General features: G+C 41.5%; 1 protein-coding gene across 1 annotated transcript in view; it reads left to right on the top strand.

The window, feature by feature from the left end:
• Nucleotides 1–18,921, top strand: part of LOC134578090 (carcinoembryonic antigen-related cell adhesion molecule 16-like) — a 152,633-nt gene that overhangs the window by 38,287 nt on the left and 95,425 nt on the right. The window contains exon 2 of the mRNA XM_063437080.1: nt 7,840–8,193. Within this exon, the coding sequence (XP_063293150.1) occupies nt 7,840–8,193 (354 nt within the window). The remainder of the gene's footprint in view (nt 1–7,839; nt 8,194–18,921) is intronic.

The raw sequence follows: 18,921 nt of genomic DNA, 5'->3' as shown, positions 1-18,921 counted from the left end.
CACACACATTGTACTTTAGGCATGAATTAACAGATCGTGTTATGTGTCACTGCCAAACAACACGCCAATATGTGTTCAGCAACATCTCCCGAGTACAGTGATACCACCCATGCATAGGCTTGTCAGATTGTTTGGGGGCTAAAAGGCCCAATCTGGCAGGTGCGCATATCCATTTTTCAACTTGGAATTTTGACAAGTAGTCAACCTGCGCACATGTCCTATTTGGGTCATTTGTAAAGCCGGCCAATGTATTTTACCCCCACCAAACCATATATTTTTGGAAAGTAGACAGCCTAGGGTATTTCAAATGGTGGTTTTTTAACACTTTCCATGCACTAATTCTACCACCAGACTTTGTCAAACATTTAGGTAGTCCTTTTTTGTGTGTTTTTTTTCACACACATTGTACTTTAGGCATGAATTAACAGATCGTGTTATGTGTCACTGCCAAACAACACGCCAATATGTGTTCAGCAACATCTCCTGAGTACAGTGATACCACCCATGAATAGGTTTGTCAGATTGTTTGGGGGCTAAAAGGCCCAATCTGGCAGGTGCGCATATCCATTTTTCAACTTAGAATTTTGACAAGTAGTCAACCTGCGCACATGTCCTATTTGGGACATTTGTAAAGCCGGCCAATGTATTTTACCCCCACCAAACCATATATTTTTGGAAAGTAGACAGCCTAGGGTATTTCAAATGGTGGTTTTTTAACACTTTCCATGCACTAATTCTACCACCAGACTTTGTCAAACATTTAGGTAGTCCTTTTTTGTGTGTTTTTTTTCACACACATTGTACTTTAGGCATGAATTAACAGATCGTGTTATGTGTCACTGCCAAACAACACGCCAATATGTGTTCAGCAACATCTCCCGAGTACAGTGATACCACCCATGCATAGGCTTGTCAGATTGTTTGGGGGCTAAAAGGCCCAATCTGGCAGGTGCGCATATCCATTTTTCAACTTGGAATTTTGACAAGTAGTCAACCTGCGCACATGTCCTATTTGGGACATTTGTAAAGCCGGCCAATGTATTTTACCCCCACCAAACCATATATTTTTGGAAAGTAGACAGCCTAGGGTATTTCAAATGGTGGTTTTTTAACACTTTCCATGCACTAATTCTACCACCAGACTTTGTCAAACATTTAGGTAGTCCTTTTTTGTGTGTTTTTTTTCACACACATTGTACTTTAGGCATGAATTAACAGATCGTGTTATGTGTCACTGCCAAACAACACGCCAATATGTGTTCAGCAACATCTCCTGAGTACAGTGATACCACCCATGAATAGGTTTGTCAGATTGTTTGGGGGCTAAAAGGCCCAATCTGGCAGGTGCGCATATCCATTTATCAACTTGGAATTTTGACATGTAGTCAACCTGCGCACATGTCCTATTTGGGACATTTGTAAAGCCGGCCAATGTATTTTACCCCCACCAAACCATATATTTTTGGAAAGTAGACACCCTAGGGTATTTCAAATGGTGTTTTTTTAACACTTTCCATGCACTAATTCGACCACCAGACCTTTTCAAACATTTAGGTAGTCCTTTTTTGTGTGGTTTTTTTCACACACATTGTACTTTAGGCATGAATTAACAGATCGTGTTATGTGTCACTGCCAAACAACACGCCAATATGTGTTCAGCAACATCTCCTGAGTACAGTGATACCACCCATGCATAGGCTTGTCAGATTGTTTGGGGGCTAAAAGGCCCAATCTGGCAGGTGCGCATATCCATTTTCCAACTCAGAATTTTGACATGTAGTAAACTGGCGCCCCTGTCCTATTTGGGCCAATTTATTTTACCCCCATCAAACCATATATTTTTGAAAAGTAGACAACTCAGGGTATTTTGAATGGTGGTAGTTTAATACTTTTCATGCAATAATTCTACCACCAGCCTTTGGCAAACTTTTGGGTAGTAATTTTCTTCGTGTTCTTTGACACATACATTGTACTTTAGGCATGAATTAACAGGTCCTGTTATGTATCACTGCCAAACAACACCCCAATATGTGTTCAGCAACATCTCCTGAGTACAGTGATATCACCCATGCATAGGTTTGCTGGGTTGTTTGGGGGCTAAAAGGCCACAATCGAGACTTGTACATATCAGTTTTTCAACTTCATATATAGGTATGCTTGGCCTATCTTCAGTTTGGCATATTTTTGCATCCCCCAGTTAATGTTAACATCATGAAAATTTATATTTTTATAAAGTAGACATTCCAGGGTATTGTATATGAGGTGTTTTCACATCCTTCCCCCAACCATTGTGCTAAACAAATTTCAGAGAACGTGCATGGTGGTAATTTTTGAATTCTGCTTTTTATGCACACGTCATCTGGTTTTGGCCAGCCAGTTATATGTTACTACCATAAAACTTTTTTAACCAAATGTGCAGGTATCAAATGCACCTTTAGCAGCATTCTCTAAACTAACTCCTGCAAAAAGAATCTAAGTGGAGATTTGGGGGAAGGAAACTGACTAACTATAATGTGCTGCTTTCAAAAGAAAAAAAAAAAACAGTGCAAAGGGGTGTCTGTCGTTTTCCCTTTTTTATAACAGACCCAGCAACATTTCAGGGGATTTGTGTTTTTTTGCAGTTGGCGGTATCTTAAAAATAAAATGTCTGGACTCCTCTGGCACCGTTGTTCAAACTTCTCCAACCATCTCCATAAATTATTGTGGAAATCAGCTTGAACTGAAATTGGAGAAAGGTGTTTCTTTCTGGATTTATTTTTTTAAAGAGTAAAAATGAATTATGTGTCGCTACTTGCATCAGGTAGATAGCCACTTATACCAGGTTTTTGTCTTTCTTAAGATAAGATATGGCTGCGTCAGCTAATCAGCCAAATAAACACCCCCATGTGCATTTTATAAGCCCTGATGCAAACAGGTTTGGTCTGTACTCTGCCTCGGACAGTGACGTCTGACATGCTTTCGTCATGGATGGTGGTTAGTATATTAACATCCTTCCTGTCCTTAAATTTTATTGCAAGCACTTTAGCTTTGTGCAGACCTTTACATTCACTTTTTTTTTTTATTTGGCCTCTATAAAAGGTCTGGGAAAATCCTTGGCATATCTTCTCACAATGCCACAGGCCAGTATCTAGAAACCCTAAAGAGTTTGAAACAAACGGACAATGCTATAAAAGTTGTCCACATAAAGGACCTGGGTCAAAATCGGACGCAGTGTCAGTGGCGTCAGAGTCTGACTAACACAGAGTTACTAACACACAATTTTTTTTTTATACTAAAAACAGACTAAAACTGATAAAACCAAACTAAATGAGACTAAAACTTCCGTTAGCAGCAATCTGTAAGCTAACTCCTGCAAAAAGAATCTAACTGGAGATTTGGGGGAAGGATACTGACTAACAGAAATTTGCCACTTTCAAAATAAAAAAAATTAAAAAATCAGGAACAAGTATTATAAAAATGTATTTTCTGTGTGGTAGACCTTAAAACATGCTCCGATACACAGTCCAGGTTTGGTAGGGCAATCGGGACAGTGAAAAGGGGTGTCTGTCCTTTTCCCTTTTTTATAACAGACCCGGCAACGTTTCTGGGGATTTCTTTTTTTTGGTGTTGGCGGTATCTTAAAAATAAAATGTCTGGGCTCCTCTTGCACCGTTGTTGGTACTTGACCATCTCCATAAATTATTGTGGAAATCAGCTTGAGCTGAAATTGGAGAAAGGTGGTTCTTCCTGGATTCATTTTTTTAAAGAGTAAAAATGAATTATGTGTTGCTACTTGCAACAGGTAAATAGCCACCTTTTTATACCAGGCTTTTGTCTTTCTTAAGATAAGATAAGGCTGCATTAGCTGATCAGCCAAATCAACACCCCCCATGTGCCGGTTATAAGCCCGGATGCAAACCGGTTTTGTCTGCACCCTGCCTCGGACAGTGACGTCTGACATGCCTTCGTTATGTATGGTTGTCAGCATGTGCACATCCTTCCTGTCCTTAAATTTTAGCGCAAGCAGTTCAGCTTTGCGCAGGAATTTGCATTCACCTTTTTTTAATTTGGCCTCTATGAGCGGTCTGGGGAAATCCCTGGCATTTCTTCTTACAGTGCCGCAGGCCAGTGTCTGCAAACTATAAAGAATTTTAAACAAGTGGACACTGCTGTAAAAGTTGTCCACATAAAGGTGGTAACCCTTATTGAACAAGGGGAACAGTAGGTCCCAAACCAGTTTCCCACTTGTCCCCAGAGAGTCAGGACAGCCAGGAGGGTTCAGTTGAGCATCTTTCCCCTCATATATACGAAAGGCAAATGTGTAGCCACTTTCGCTCTCGCACAGTTTGTATACTTTAATGCCATACCTAGACCGCTTTGAGGGGATATACTGTTTGAACCCTAATCTCCCTTTATATTTCATTAGGGACTCATCAATAGATAAATTTTGTTGGGGGGTATAAACTTCAGAAAATCTGTTCTGAAGATGGTCTACCAGAGGGCGAATTTTATGAAGCCTATCATATTGGGGGTGATCTCTGGGGTGACAGAGCGTGTTGTCGTTGAAATGTAAGTATCTCAGCAGCAGCTCATATCTTGGTCTAGGCATTGTTTGGGAGAATATAGGAGTCGAACAAATTGGGTTGTTGCTCCAGTAGGAACGGATTGATGGCTTCTTTATTAACCCCATGAGCATGGTAAGCGCCCAGAATTTTTTAAGTTCAGGGACATCTGTGGGGTGCCAAGCATGCTCCCTGACTGTATAGCTACCTGGATTCGTCTCAATAAATTGACTAGCGTATAAATTAGTCTGGGAAACAATCTCCTCCCAGATGGTATCCCCTAAAAATAGCTCCATATATTGTGTAGGGGAGAAGTCAACCACATTCACATTAATGCCTGCGTTGGCACTAAAAGGGGGGATGTTGGGCTCAGCTGACTGTGGAGGTACCCAGTCCTCCTCCACATTTGGCGTAGCAGGGGGAGCACAGCTTCTTTTAGCAGCTGGCTCACACACAGATGACGACATGTCACTAGATGTGCTGCTAAACTGACCTGGGTCAAAATCGGACGCAGTGTCAGTGGCGTCAGAGTCTGACGCCAAGAAGGCATATGCCTCCTCCAAGCTGTACATGCGCTGCATGTTTCACACTAACAGACTAAACTAACAAAATACTAAACACAATTTTTTTTTTTATATTTTTTTTTTATATATATATATTTTTTTTTTTTTTTTTTAACACTAAAACAGACTAAAACAGACTAAAACAGTAATCCCTAAACTAACTCCTGTTACAAAAATCTAATGGAGATTTGGGGGAAGGAAACTGACTGACTACGACAGACTACGACAGACTACGACAGACTACGACAGACTACGACAGACTACGACAGACTACGACAGACTACGACAGACTACGACAGTCTAAGACAGTCTAAGACAGTCTAAGACAGTCTAAGACAATCTAAGACACAGATCTTTAAAATAAAGTTAACCCTTAAGGGCAAAAAAAAAATACAGACAGTACCAATGCACTGTCTGTAACAGATCTGGCAGGGAAGGGGTTAAAAAGGGATTTTTTTTTTAACTACAGATACTTTTGACAACTCTGGAACAACTGCTGCAACAATATATCACGATCTCTGTCTCTCTCGCCTCACAAAACGCTACAGAGGGGAGAGAGGCAGAGATCAGTGTCAAAGTGAGTGTTTGTAACACCCACTTTGACAGCAGCCAATTGTGAGCGATCGCGGATCGCTCACATGCCGCAATTGGCTGTTACTATCTGCCTGGGATGCCAGGCAGATAGTAACAACGTGATTTCGGCGGAAGTTTTCGCCGATCGCTCCTGCCGCCCGTTTTCCGTTAGGACGGTTCAGGACCGTCCTCGGTCGGCAACGCAAAAATGCCGAGGACGGTCCTGAACCGTCCTGCGTCCTGAAGGGGTTAAATATTTGTACTGAATATAAGGAACCAAGTAAGGTTTGGTGTATTAGCAAAAAACAGGGCGCAGGAGAATACTGAGAACGGACAACAGCACAATTAGCCTGCCCTTCGGTGGGTCCCTGCTCAGATCGCAAGCTGGTTTTAGCTCATCTTGTGCCATTACAGAGAGAACATCTCTGAAACCTAGAGTCCCACCCATACGGGCAGTCCAGATCCAAAATGCCAGCAAGTTCCCTCTGCACGAGAGACACAGCAACCCCAGATGATCGTTTCAGCCTTGTTAGGCATCATCAGTGAGGCATAGCTGATATCTCTCTAGGCACAGTGAGCAAGGGGTCCACATCTGGATTACCCTTTAAACTTGTGGAGAACAAAAACAGAGAATACTGATTATTACGATTACAATTATAACTGCTAACTCTGTTGATGTATCCAATTGTGAACTTAAAAATTCATAATGAATAAAAATAAAATTAAAAAAATAAAATTCATACCTTAAAAGTACAGGAATCTAAACAGATCTTATTCATTAGTGTGCATTAGTACACATATAAAACAAGCCACTGACACTAGGATTTGAAAAATGTTATTTAATTATATTTTAACACATGTAGCCCCATGTAGCTAGAGCGCAGCTAAGCGGAAAAAGGCCTTGACAGGGGTTAGGAGGCGGGCTTAGGAGGAAGTAAGCGAGGGTTGGAATTATGGGTAAGTGGGATTGGCTATTTAAATGAGCAGCCATTTTAGGTGAGTCATTCTAACTCCCTACCTGGTCGAGTTTGTCCCACCCACCCTCCCTTTGTTTGTTTTGTGTTTATTTAACCCGTTTCTTTCACAGCGGCGGGATGGGGAGCTGAAGGAGAGGAAATAGGCTCCCCTGGATGAACGTGAGGTGGAATAAACAGATTGTGGTCATCGGTGGTTGAGAGGTTTCGAGTCCTGGAGGTGGCTCAGAACCTGGTGGGGCAGGGGTATCCGGGTATACCCCTGCCGTGGTTAATGGTGGTTGGCACTTTGATATAAAGTTGGTGTATGTTATAATTATGTATATATGTGTTATTATATGGGGGTCATTGCCTTTTGTATGGTAGCCGAAGGAACAGGATGCGAGGGGGCGGAGTATGGGGGGCAATGACCCATGTTTACCTGTTAATTTATTATCGATATTATTATTATTATTATTATTATTATTATTATTATTATAATTATTGGTTAATAAAGCTGTGGACAAATTTCCCCATACTACTTAGTGTCTGTGTATTATTGGGTTAGGTTATGGGGGTGGTTTGTCCTGGATTCCGACTGCCCAAATGGCGACTATAGACCTGTCATGCTAAGGTGTTGTTGCTAACACTTTTTCATTTAATATCTGAATATAAACTTAACAGAGACTTAACTGCACTGAGCTCTAAGCGACCAATCAGGTAAAGGTAGATTTTCCCGCCTTTTTTTTTACCTCAGAGAGAAACTCCAGAGAGCATAATATTTATGACCTTGACACAAGATACACATTAAACATCACAAATGTGTTCAGAATATTATCTTACTTATTGTGTTTTTTATAGTAGGCTATAAATCCTGTATTTTGAAAAAATAAACATATCAGAAATCTGTGTGTGTATATATAAATATATTTAAATTGTCAGTGTGGTAAATATGTAGTCTGTGACAAACTATAATGTTATGGCTGGTATTTCTTTACAGACATGGAGATAACATTTCTTTATGTAATTAATGCAAAACAGTTTTCATTTAATATCAGCCATAGGCAGTGAAATAAATTAGTACATACATGAGGTCGAGGTAATGTCTGCCTGGTTATTATATATAATTATTTTAAGAGGAATTATTTTATATTTTGTGGAACAGGCTGGTTATTTGTTGCCATTAATCTGTTGTTTTATCTTTTTCAGCTTTGCTCAGTGTGTGGATGCAGGCAGTCAGTGCACTCAGTATCCAGCCGATCCCTCAGTATCCTGCGGTCGGTCAGTCAGTCACTCTCAGTGTTACTGGGATCAATGGGAATCTCCGGTCATTCAGCTGGTATAAAGGACCAAACTCAAACGCTGAATATCAAATCCTCTCATATATCCCGGCTTTAAACCCCCCACAGACTAATGGAAAACAGTATTTCTCTCGGGCCAGCGGGCTCCCTAATGGCTCGTTACTGATCTCAGATCTGGTGATTACAGACCGGGGGATTTACACAGTGATTGGACAGACAGATAGAGGAATATGGCAAGAATCAGTGAACCTGACTGTATACAGTGAGTAATGTGTGGTGTTTACATTTCTACGATCTGCTATAACAGTGATGGCGAACCTTTTTGAGCCCGAGTGCCCAAACCGCAATACATGCCAACTTTTTTTCCCTTAAAGTGCCAACACGGCAATTAAACCTCAATACTGAGGTTTAAGTTTAGAAAAAACAACTCGTACTGTTGTCCGAACTAATTAACAACTTTTGTTTTAAAAGAACACAACAGCAGAGAGTTCAATAATACAAATTTTAAATAATGATATAAATAGATCAAATTAAGCTTATATTTATTAGTATCTCCAACAAATGCAATACATACACACAGAGACTGCTGAATACATACACACAGTCTGCTGAATATACACACACAAGACTGCTGAATACAGAGACTGCTGAATACACACACACAGTCTGCTGAATACACATACAGACAGACTGCTGAGTACACACACACAGACTGCTGAGTACACATACACAGTCCGCTGAGTACACACACACAGTCCGCTGAGTACACACACACAGACTGCTGAATACACACACACACACACACACACACAGACTGCTGAATACACACACACACACACACACACACAGACTGCTGAATACACACACACACACACACACACAGACTGCTGAATACACACACACACACACAGACTGCTGAATACACACACACACACACACAGACTGCTGAATACACACACACACACACACACAGACTGCTGAATACACACACACACGCACACACACAGACTTCTGAATACACACACATACTGCATTGAGGGGTGTAGTTTAAGGGGCATTGAGGGGTGCTGTGTGTGTGAGGGTTTCTGTGTGTGCTGTGTGTGTGAGGGGTGCTGTGTGTGTGTATGAGGGGTGCTGTGTGTGTGTGTGTGAGGGGTGCTGTGTGTGAGGGGTGTGTTTGAGGGGTGGTGTGTGTGTTTGTGTGTGTGTGAGGGGTGGTGTGTGTGTGTGAGGGGTGCTGTGTGTGAGGGGTGGTGTGTGTGTGTGAGGGGTGCTGTGTGTATGAGTGGTGGTGTGTGTGTTAGACAGGGGTGCTGTGCTGTGGGGGGGTACGGCTGCTGTGCAGGGGTAGGGGTGCTGTGCTGTGGGGAGTAGGGGTGCTATGTGGGGGGGTAGGGCTGCTGTGTGTGGGGGTGTAGGGGTGCTGTGTATGGAGGTAGGGGTGGGGAGCGATGCTGGGTGTGGGGGAGGGATGGGATGCTGGGTGTGGGGGAGGGGAGGGATGCTGGGGAATAGGGGTGCTGTGTGTGGGGGGGTAGGGGGGCTGCTGTGGGGGGTAGGGGTACTGTGTGTGGGGGTAGGGGCACTGTGTGTGGGGGGTAGGAGTACTGTGTGTGGGGGGTAGGGGTACTGTGTGGGGGGGTAGGGGTACTGTGTGGGGGGGTAGGGGTACTGTGTGGGGGGGTAGGGGTACTGTGGGGGGGTAGGGGTACTGTGTGGGGGGGTAGGGGTACTGTGTGGGGGGTAGGGGTGCTGTGTGTGGGGGTAGGGGTGCTGTATGGGGGGGTAGGGGTGCTGTATGGGGGGGTAGGGGTGCTGTATGGGGGGGGAGTACGGGTGCTGTGTGGGGGGGGGGTAGGGGTGCTGTGTGTGGGGGGGTAGGGGTGCTGTATGGGGGGGAGTAGGGGTGCTGTGTGGGGGGGTAGGGGTGCTGTGTGGGGGGGGGGGGTAGGGGTGCTGTATGGGGGGGGTAGGGGTGCTGTATGGGGGGGGGTAGGGGTGCATTTAAGTAATAAAAAAATAAAATAAAAAAATAGTATATTAAATTAGTCCCCACCTTCCTCCTTCTTACCTCTAATGAAGGAAGGGGGGGACACAGCAATCCCTGGTGGTCCGGTGGTGGCAAGCAGTCTTCCGGGTCGGGAGGCAGGGAGAGGGATCTTTGCAGCAGCTCCCCTGTCCTCCCGCGCGATGCTGTGTTGAGCGTTGCCATGGTAACGCGCGGCAACGCTCCACACAGCTTGCTCGCGGGAGGACAGGGGAGCTGCTGCAAAGATCCCTCCCCTGCCTCCCGACCCGGAAGCAGAGTAGGCGCCTGCCGTTTCGGGCAGGCAGGCGCCTACTCTGCATTATTGGCGAACCTATGGCCGCGTGCCCACAGAAAGGGCCCGGCGTGCCACCTGTGGCACGCGTGCCATAGGTTCGCCATCACTGTGCTATAACATACATTTCCATTATATAATTTTAGAATTACTGTGTTTATTTCTTAGAATATTTTAACTACACAGGGAAATATGTTTATTTGAAAACATACTGAATAATAAAAAAAAAAGTTTTACCCACTAGAATAATATTGAATTCAGCATTTTATGAGATAGGGCAAATTAACGTTCATAATTCTTTATCAAACTAAACACTATTTAATCATCCTGTTAGGGGATTTTATGAAACCAGAATATAAACTTACTCCATTTCAGAATGTTTAATGTACGGTGTCTCTTAATTCCCTTGAACTCAGCTTTTCAATTATGTGTCTCATACATTTTTTAATTATGGGAGTAAAAGAATACATTGAATCAATTGATTAATTGAACTTACAAATATGTGATGATGGTCCTTAAATGCCCTCAGGGACGGACTGACAGCTTTCTGGGCCCCCGGGCAAAATTACATCCTGGGCCCTTCAAAGACCAAATATTAACTATTAAATAGGACACTATAGTCACCAGAACGACTACAGCTTAATATAGTTGTTCTGGTATCCACAGCCAATCCTTGCAGGCTCTTTTATGTAAACACTGCCTTTTCAGAAAAAAGGCAGGGTTTACATTACTGGCTAGGAACACCTTTAGTGGGAGGCACTGATGATCAACGTCTCCACGCTCTGCCTGTAGACTTGAACACTTCCTATAGAGTTTCATTGATTCAATGCAACTCTATGAGGAGATGCTGATTAGTGCAGCGTCGTGTTTTGCTGCGCATGCGCAATTGCCTCTCAATTCTTTCCTATAGGAAAGCATTGGATTGGCTGATATCATGCAATTTGGATGGAACCAGCTACAACGAGATTGGCGTGGCACTGGAATAAAGGTGAGTAAAAACACCTTTTACTTCTCTGATGGGGGGCTGGCCATCGAAATTATGTTTTCAAAACTATAGAAATACACATTTGTATTCCTGACACTATGTTAAATATAACTTTCAAAAAACACTGTCCGGGTTATTCTCTTTAATTTGAATTGCTGGGAAAAGTTAATTTCAAATTTTAGGCCTAAATAGTTGTATTAGAAAAATTCCTCAAGTCAATTTTGTTGCTCAATTTCATTATGTAGGCATTCAATTTGAAATTCAGTTTCAATTTCAGGCAATTCTTTAGTGAATGACCATGTGTGTATTCCTTGTGTCACAGTAGGAGAGAGTGTGTGTGTGTATTCCTTGTATCAAAGTAGTGTGTGTGTGTGTGTGTGTGTGTAAATCCTGCAACATAATTTGTGTAGTGCCAGATAATATAATGCAGGCGTATATGCAGCGTAAATGCATTGTTCTATGAGTGAGTAGAGCAGATATTTGTAAAAGCAGAAGTGTATTTGTATGCAATGTTTGTGTGAATGTAAGGGTGTTATATGTTGAATGTGAATGCAGGTGTGTATTTTTGTGGAGGACTTGTGTGTGAACAAAGGGGAGTTTTGGTGTATAAATGCCAGTGTGCATTAGTGTGGTAAGTCTGCATATGAATGCCAGGATAGATTTATATGGATTGTCAGCATGTGAACGCAGTATGTTTGAGCAGTGTGTATGTGAATGCTGGAGTGTATTTGTATGTGTGCAGAGTGTAAGCGTGTGTGTGTGAATGAGGGGTGTATCTAAAATCTGTGTCAGAGTATGCAGCTGTATTTGAAACTTGTATCAGTGTGTATGTGAATGAGGAGTACATCTGAAATCAGTGTCAGCATCTGTGTAATGAGGTATATTTATATGCTCCAAATTTTTTTGTCTTTTGACTCTCCATCTTCTTCTGAGTTTGTCTCGCTCGATCTTCACCAATCTGTATGTGTGTCTTCCCACTGACTCCCTCTTTTATATGTCACTCCTTGCCTCCCCTTTTGTTACTCTCTAACAACAGTTGTCACCCATCTGATCAATTTCTATCCCCCTCACAACCCACTCAGTTGTGCCTGTGCTGCACCTAACCCAAATAACCCACATTTGTCTTCCATCTCAATTAAAGGGACACTATAGGCACCCAGACCACTTCAGCTTATAGAAGTGGTCTGGGTGCACTGTCCCAGGTCCCTTGAAGGGATCCTATAGTGCCAGGAAAACAAACCCGGAATCCAAACGGACTTTTGGTCCATTATCTGAGGCTGGACATCCTCACAGACCTCCAGTGCCAGATTTTCCCCATAGAAAAGCATTGAATGTTTTCCTGAGGGGAGGTTTCATGTGCATGGTCGCACTGGAGGTCTGTGAGGATGTCCAGCGTCAGATAATTGACCAAAAGTCCGTTTGGATTCCGGAAGCCCTCTAGTGGCTGGTAGACAGTCAGCCACTGAGGGCAGACTTAGAGCTGCAATGTAAACATTACAGTTCTATGGAACTGCGATGTTTTACATTGCAGCACTAAGTGCAATAGGGAGACAGCACCCAGACCACTTTAATAAGCTATAGTGGTCTTGGTGCCTACAGTGTGCCTTTAAACCTGTAAAGGTAATTATTGCAGTATTTAGGAAACTGCAATAATAACCTTTGAGGGTTAACTCCACCTGTAGTGTCTGTCTACTAGACAGCCACTAGAGGGACTTCCGGGTTGTTAGGAGTCTTTTGGTCGCCTGACACTGGACGTCCTTACTCTATGCATGAGGACATCCAGCAACATGTAAATCCCTATAGAAAAGCATTATACATGCTTTCCTATGGGGAAAGTACTAATGCGAGCGCAGCCATTGCTGCACATGTGCCTTAGGTCTCAGGAGTGGAGGCGGAGCCTGAACTAGCGTCGAGTGACATAGGTGCTGGAATCAGGAAATTACAGGGTTGGAAACCTGGCACTAAAGTTTCCCTTTAGATATTTAACCCACCCCATTAATTTTTTTTTAATTTTTTTTTATTTCATCTTGATTACATTTTATACATGACACATTTAAATATTCATAAGCATAGGGAATACACTTAAACAGCAAAATAAGCATTATATAAAGGCTTGTACAAAAAATATTCTGTAAGCAGGCAAGCAATCAATATCAGGTAATGACACCTTAGTTAAATAATAAAACAAAATCCCCTATAAGTGGAAAACTTCCAAATTTATAATAAAAACACACATAGCACAAAAAATACGAAAACATTAAGAAAAAAAACAACAAAATAAATAAACAAAAAAAAACAAAAAACCCTGAGGTGTCTCACCAACATCTTATCCACACCTCTATAAACCCCTGTGTGCCTCTGCCCTGTCTCACCCATAGCTAACCCTAACCAATAGCTTGCTTACCTGCACCAGCTTGGGAGGATCTGCTGTGCCAGGCTCCTGTTCTCACCCTCCATCCATGCTGTGAGTGCTCCGTGTGAGAGGGGAGCAGGGGGTGTGATGTCACTTCCAGCCCCGCCTCCCATCCTCACACGGAGCACTGTGCAGCATCTCTGATCTCCACAGCAGAAGCATGGCTTTGCTGCCGGGCCCCCTGACTGCCTCGGGCCCTCGGTCCATGACCGATCTGCCCGAGTGGTCAGTCCGCCCCTGAATGCCCTATTAGGCACGGTACATCCTGCCCTTAAACAGCGTCAGTAATAAACCCCTGTTGGTCGTGGGGAGATTTGTTTATATATCTATACCGGAATATCACCTGTGTTAACCCCTTCAGGACGGAGTCAATAGTGCACATTCTGATCAAAACAAAACGTAAACAAAAACTAGAATTTGCGCTATATGTCTGTTCACCCGTAGTTCCCCTCTTTCAAATTATATGCACCCACACTTATTATATATCATTTTGTTCAGGAGAAACAGGGCTTTAATTTATCATTAACTATTCATATATGGAACATAATTTATTATTAATACATTTTTTTAAAAATGTGAGAAAATAAGATTTTTTTAAAAAAAAATTTGCATTTCCGTCTGACATTTTAACTGTGAATGTCATAATACTGTTTTACTGCACAAAAATGCACATATTTGTAATCAGCGATGTGTCACGAGTACAACAGTACCCCCCATTAACCCCTTAACGACGAGTGACGGACGAGGTCCGTCACTCAGGGGAATGAGTTAATGACGAGTGACGGACCTCGTCCGTCACCCGTTAAAATTAACCCCAGATCACCGCAATCGCGGCGATCGTGGGGTTAATGGTGCTCCGGTCTGCCTCTGCATTAGAGGCAGACCGGGAGCACCGGATCCGGTTGCCCCGGTACATGTGCCCGCTCTGACAGCATGCCAGAGCGGGCACATGTGCTGTGTATACTCACCTCCGCCTCCCTGCACTTCCGGGTTCAGTGTGAAGTGCAGGGAGACGGATCAGTGTTGATCCTGCCCCCTGGTGACAAAAAAAATAAAGTTTATTTAAAATCCCACCCCCCTTTACCCCACCTATACCCATTTTAATAAAAAAATTAACCCCTTCCCTGCCAATTGATCACTGACTACAGTGATCAATTGGCAGGGATTACATTTTACTATGATCCGATTTTTTTTTTTTAACCCCTGAGGTTTAATTTTTTTTTTTTTAACCCTCAGGGGTTCAATTTATTTTATTAATTAATTTAAATATTTTAAAATTATAAATTTAGCTAGCTGGGGGAGGGTGGAAGTTAGTGGGGAATTGGGGATTTAGTATTAGGCTAACTAGGGGTTAACGTTAAAAAAAGTTTCAAAATAAGCTTTAAAAAGTAAAAAAATTAAGTTAAAAAAAAGTTTTAATAACGTTTAAGTAAAAATTAAAAAAATAAACCCTTTACCCCGTCCAAATAAAAATTTGCCCCTTCCCTGCCAGTCGATCACTGCCTACAGTGATCAAAATACAGATCACAGTATTTTACTGTGATCTAATTTTTTTTTAACCCCATACGATTAACTTTTATTTATTTTTTTAACCCTCAGGGGTTAATTTATTTAATTAACTAATTTAAATATTGTATAATTAAATATTTTGCTAGCTGGGGTGGGTGGGAGTTATGGGAAATTGGGAATTTACTGTTAGTGCTGCTTACTGCTAGTTAGGGGTTAACGTAAAAAAAAAGCTTAGAAAAATGTTAAATCTGTAAAAAAAAGTTTTACGAAAGTTTAGGAAACTTTAAAAAAATTAATAAGCAAAACAAAAGTTTAAAAAATTGTTTTAAAAAGTAAAAAAATACATTTATTAACGCTCATTACCACTACACCTGGTACAAGCTAGCGGAAAAATGACCCCACGCTAAGGTTCAAAATATGCCTTTTAAAATACCCTGGGATGTCTTATTTAAGAAATGGTATGGCTTTATGGGGTATTTGGATTATATAGCCTGGTAAAATACTCTAAAATGGGACATGGGCACAGCGTAAAAATTGAAAGTTTGAAAAAAAAATGGAATGGCTGTGTCCCAAATGTGCCCCTCCGATGTCCACATATACCTGGCAAAGGTACATACGGGGGTATTTTTGTACTCAGCAGACATAGCTGAGCAACATATGAAGTATTATACAGTGGTAGTACACATATGTTTTGCAAAATATACTGTGCAAAATCACTTTGTGTGTCAAAAAGGCAGAAAAAAACGCTTATAACCACTACACCTGGTACACGCTAGCAGAAAAATGATCCCACGCTAAGGTTCAAAATATGCCTTTTGAAATACCCTGGGGTGTCTACTTTAAGAAATGGTAGGCCTTTGTGGGGTAGTTTGAATTTAAAACCTGCAAAGATGCTTGGAAATTGCACATAGGCCCGGCGTCAAAATTCACAGTTCGGTCAAAACTGATATGGCTTGGTCTCCTATATGGCACTGTAGCTTCACGAAATAGTGCCAAAGACATACAATGGGGGTACCGTTGTACTCAGCAGAAGTAACTGAACACATAATAAAACTTTGTACAGGAATAGCACACACCAACTTTACAAAATACACATGAGAAGTTCTTTGTTATAAGTTTGTGTGCGAAACCCCCCAAAAAACACAATTTTACTCCAATATTTAGCAGAGGTTGGCGGTAAAATGGCTACGTAGAAGGTGTCAAAACAACTTAGGTAAATAGCCTGTGGTGTCTACTTTATATAAATATATACGTTTGTGTGGCAATTTTGTTTTCTTTTATGGCTATTAGGCTTACAAGACAAACATACCAAATTCTAAAATCGCTCCACATAAAAAGTGTATTTTACTCCTTGTGCTTTGTGACCTGTAAATACCAAAAAAAACGTAAAATCCCAGACACATTATATATTCTGTAATTCAGAACAACTAAATGAATTTATTTTTAATTACTTTCCTTAACCTGCACTAATTATGTACACATTATTATTGCAAAAACTGTAAAAAAAAAAAAACACAAAAAATATTTTTTTTGCATATTTCTGTATTTTTTGTATAATAAGTATATATATATATGTGTGTTACATCAAATTAAAGCCCTTTCTGTCCTTTAAAAAACGGTACATAATATGTGTCGGTGCAATAAATTAGTAAAATGCAAATTGCAGTTGAACGCAAATAGCAAAAAATGCAAAAAATGCCGTTGTCTTTAAGTGAAAGACAAGCTTCTGAAGCTCTGTCCTTAAGGGGTTAACAGGTTTTATGTTGTTTTGGAAAGTTACAGGGTCAAATATAGAACATTCCATTTTTAAATTGAAATTTTCCAGATTAGTAATGTTACCTTTGAGACGGTGTGGTAGCCAGGAATGAGAATTACCCCCATAATGGCATAGCATTTGAAAAAGTAGACAAGCCAAGGTATTGAAAGTGTGGTATGTTTAGTCTATTTTAGTAGCCACTTAGTCACAAACACTGGCCAAAGTTAGCGTTCATATTTGTTTTTGTGTGAAAAAAGCAAAAAACGAATATTTGACCAGTGTTTGTGACTAAGTGGCTACTAAGAAAGACTGGACATACCCCACTTGCAATACCTCGGGTTGTCTACTTTTACAAATGGTAGGCCTTTGTGGGGTGTTTTTGAACAGTCAAACTGTTATAATACCCCAAATGGAAGCATAGGCTCATTAAATCCGTCTCTCAAAATTCTACTGTGAATACTGAAAAGGACAGGTCTCCTGTATGGCACTGTAGCTTCACGAAATAGTGCCAAAGACATACAATGGGGGTGTCCTTTTACTCAGAAGACTTAGCTGAGCATAATTTGTGGGGTTTGAACTTAGTGGCACATATGAAATATACAAAATGCCCAGCAAAAATGCAATCCGTATGTAAAAAATGCACAAAATTATTTTTTACCACATACTTTGGCATGTAATGGTAAAAAAATGGGGGCATGTTAAGGCACAATATGCACCTTATGAGATACCCTGGAGTGTCTACTTTTACAAATGGTAGGCCTTTGTGGGGGTTTTTGAACAGTCAAACTGTTATAATACCCCAAATGGAAGCATAGGCTCATTAAATCCGTCTCTCAAAATTCTACTGTGAATACTGAAAAGGACAGGTCTCCTGTATGGCACTGTAGCTTCACGAAATAGTGCCAAAGACATACAATGGGGGTACCGTTGTACTCAGCAGAAGTAACTGAACACATAATAAAACTTTGTACAGGAATAGCACACACCAACTTTACAAAATACACATGAGAAGTTATTTGTTATAAGAATTCTGGAGAGTTTTACAGAAGCTTCTACTGTCTCTAGAATTGTGCTAAGAGTTCTTTTTTACTGTTACAGGTAAGATTCATCTGTAGGAAAAGGTTACTGACTGCACAAGGTTTGATTTCCTGTTGGTAATTATAAGGCATTTGATTGGATTAGGTAGCTACTTGCTATTGATTGCTATTTAAATTAGCTATTGTTTGCTAATAAGCAGAGGCCTACCCAGGTGTTAAACATTCCTAGTGGGAGGTGATTTTAGGAGTATATAAGGGTAGTTGTCATTAGCTTGGCTAATAGAGCTTGGTTGCTTCATCTAAGTGTTGCTTCTAAGTGTGTGTGTGGTTGGAGATATTCTGGAGAGTGTTGCTTCTAAGTGTGTGTGTGGTTGGAGATATTCTGGAGAGTGTTGCTTCTAAGTGTGTGTGTGGTTGGAGATATTCTGGAGATAACCTGGAGGTAATCCGAGGTATTCAGGAGGATAAATAAAAAGTTAAGGTTTGTTTGATTTAAATTATTCACCTCATTGGAATGGCAGACTTAGTTCAGTGTAATAGTTGCTTTGCATTTGTTTCACGTTCCACTTTTTGGAGGTTTGGTTGTTGTCTAATCTGTAGACAGTTCTCTATTTTGCAGCAGGAGATTGTATTTTTGAAGTCTGAGATTTGTAAATTATCTGGTAAACAAACTCAGGCTGGAACTGCTGCAAAGCCACTGCCGCAGAGACATACTAGGAATGGCAGATGGATTACTGTAGGATCTGGTAGACTTGGAGTTGTGGATAAAAGGCATATTGCACAGTCTGTTGCTCTACATAATTCATTTTCTGCACTTTCAGAGTGTAGTGGTGTCGTGGAGAGAGGCACTGAGGCTAGTGGTGTCGTGCAGAGAGGCACTGAGGCTAGTGGTGTCGTGCAGAGAGGCACTGAGGCTAGTGGTGTCGTGCAGAGAGGCACTGAGGCTAGTGGTGTCGTGCAGAGAGGCAC

Source organism: Pelobates fuscus, chromosome 11, assembly GCF_036172605.1.
Source record: "Pelobates fuscus isolate aPelFus1 chromosome 11, aPelFus1.pri, whole genome shotgun sequence".
Lineage (NCBI taxonomy): Eukaryota > Metazoa > Chordata > Amphibia > Anura > Pelobatidae > Pelobates > Pelobates fuscus.
The sequence above is the reverse complement of the archived record's forward strand: the minus strand, read 5'-3'. Positions and strand labels throughout refer to the sequence as shown.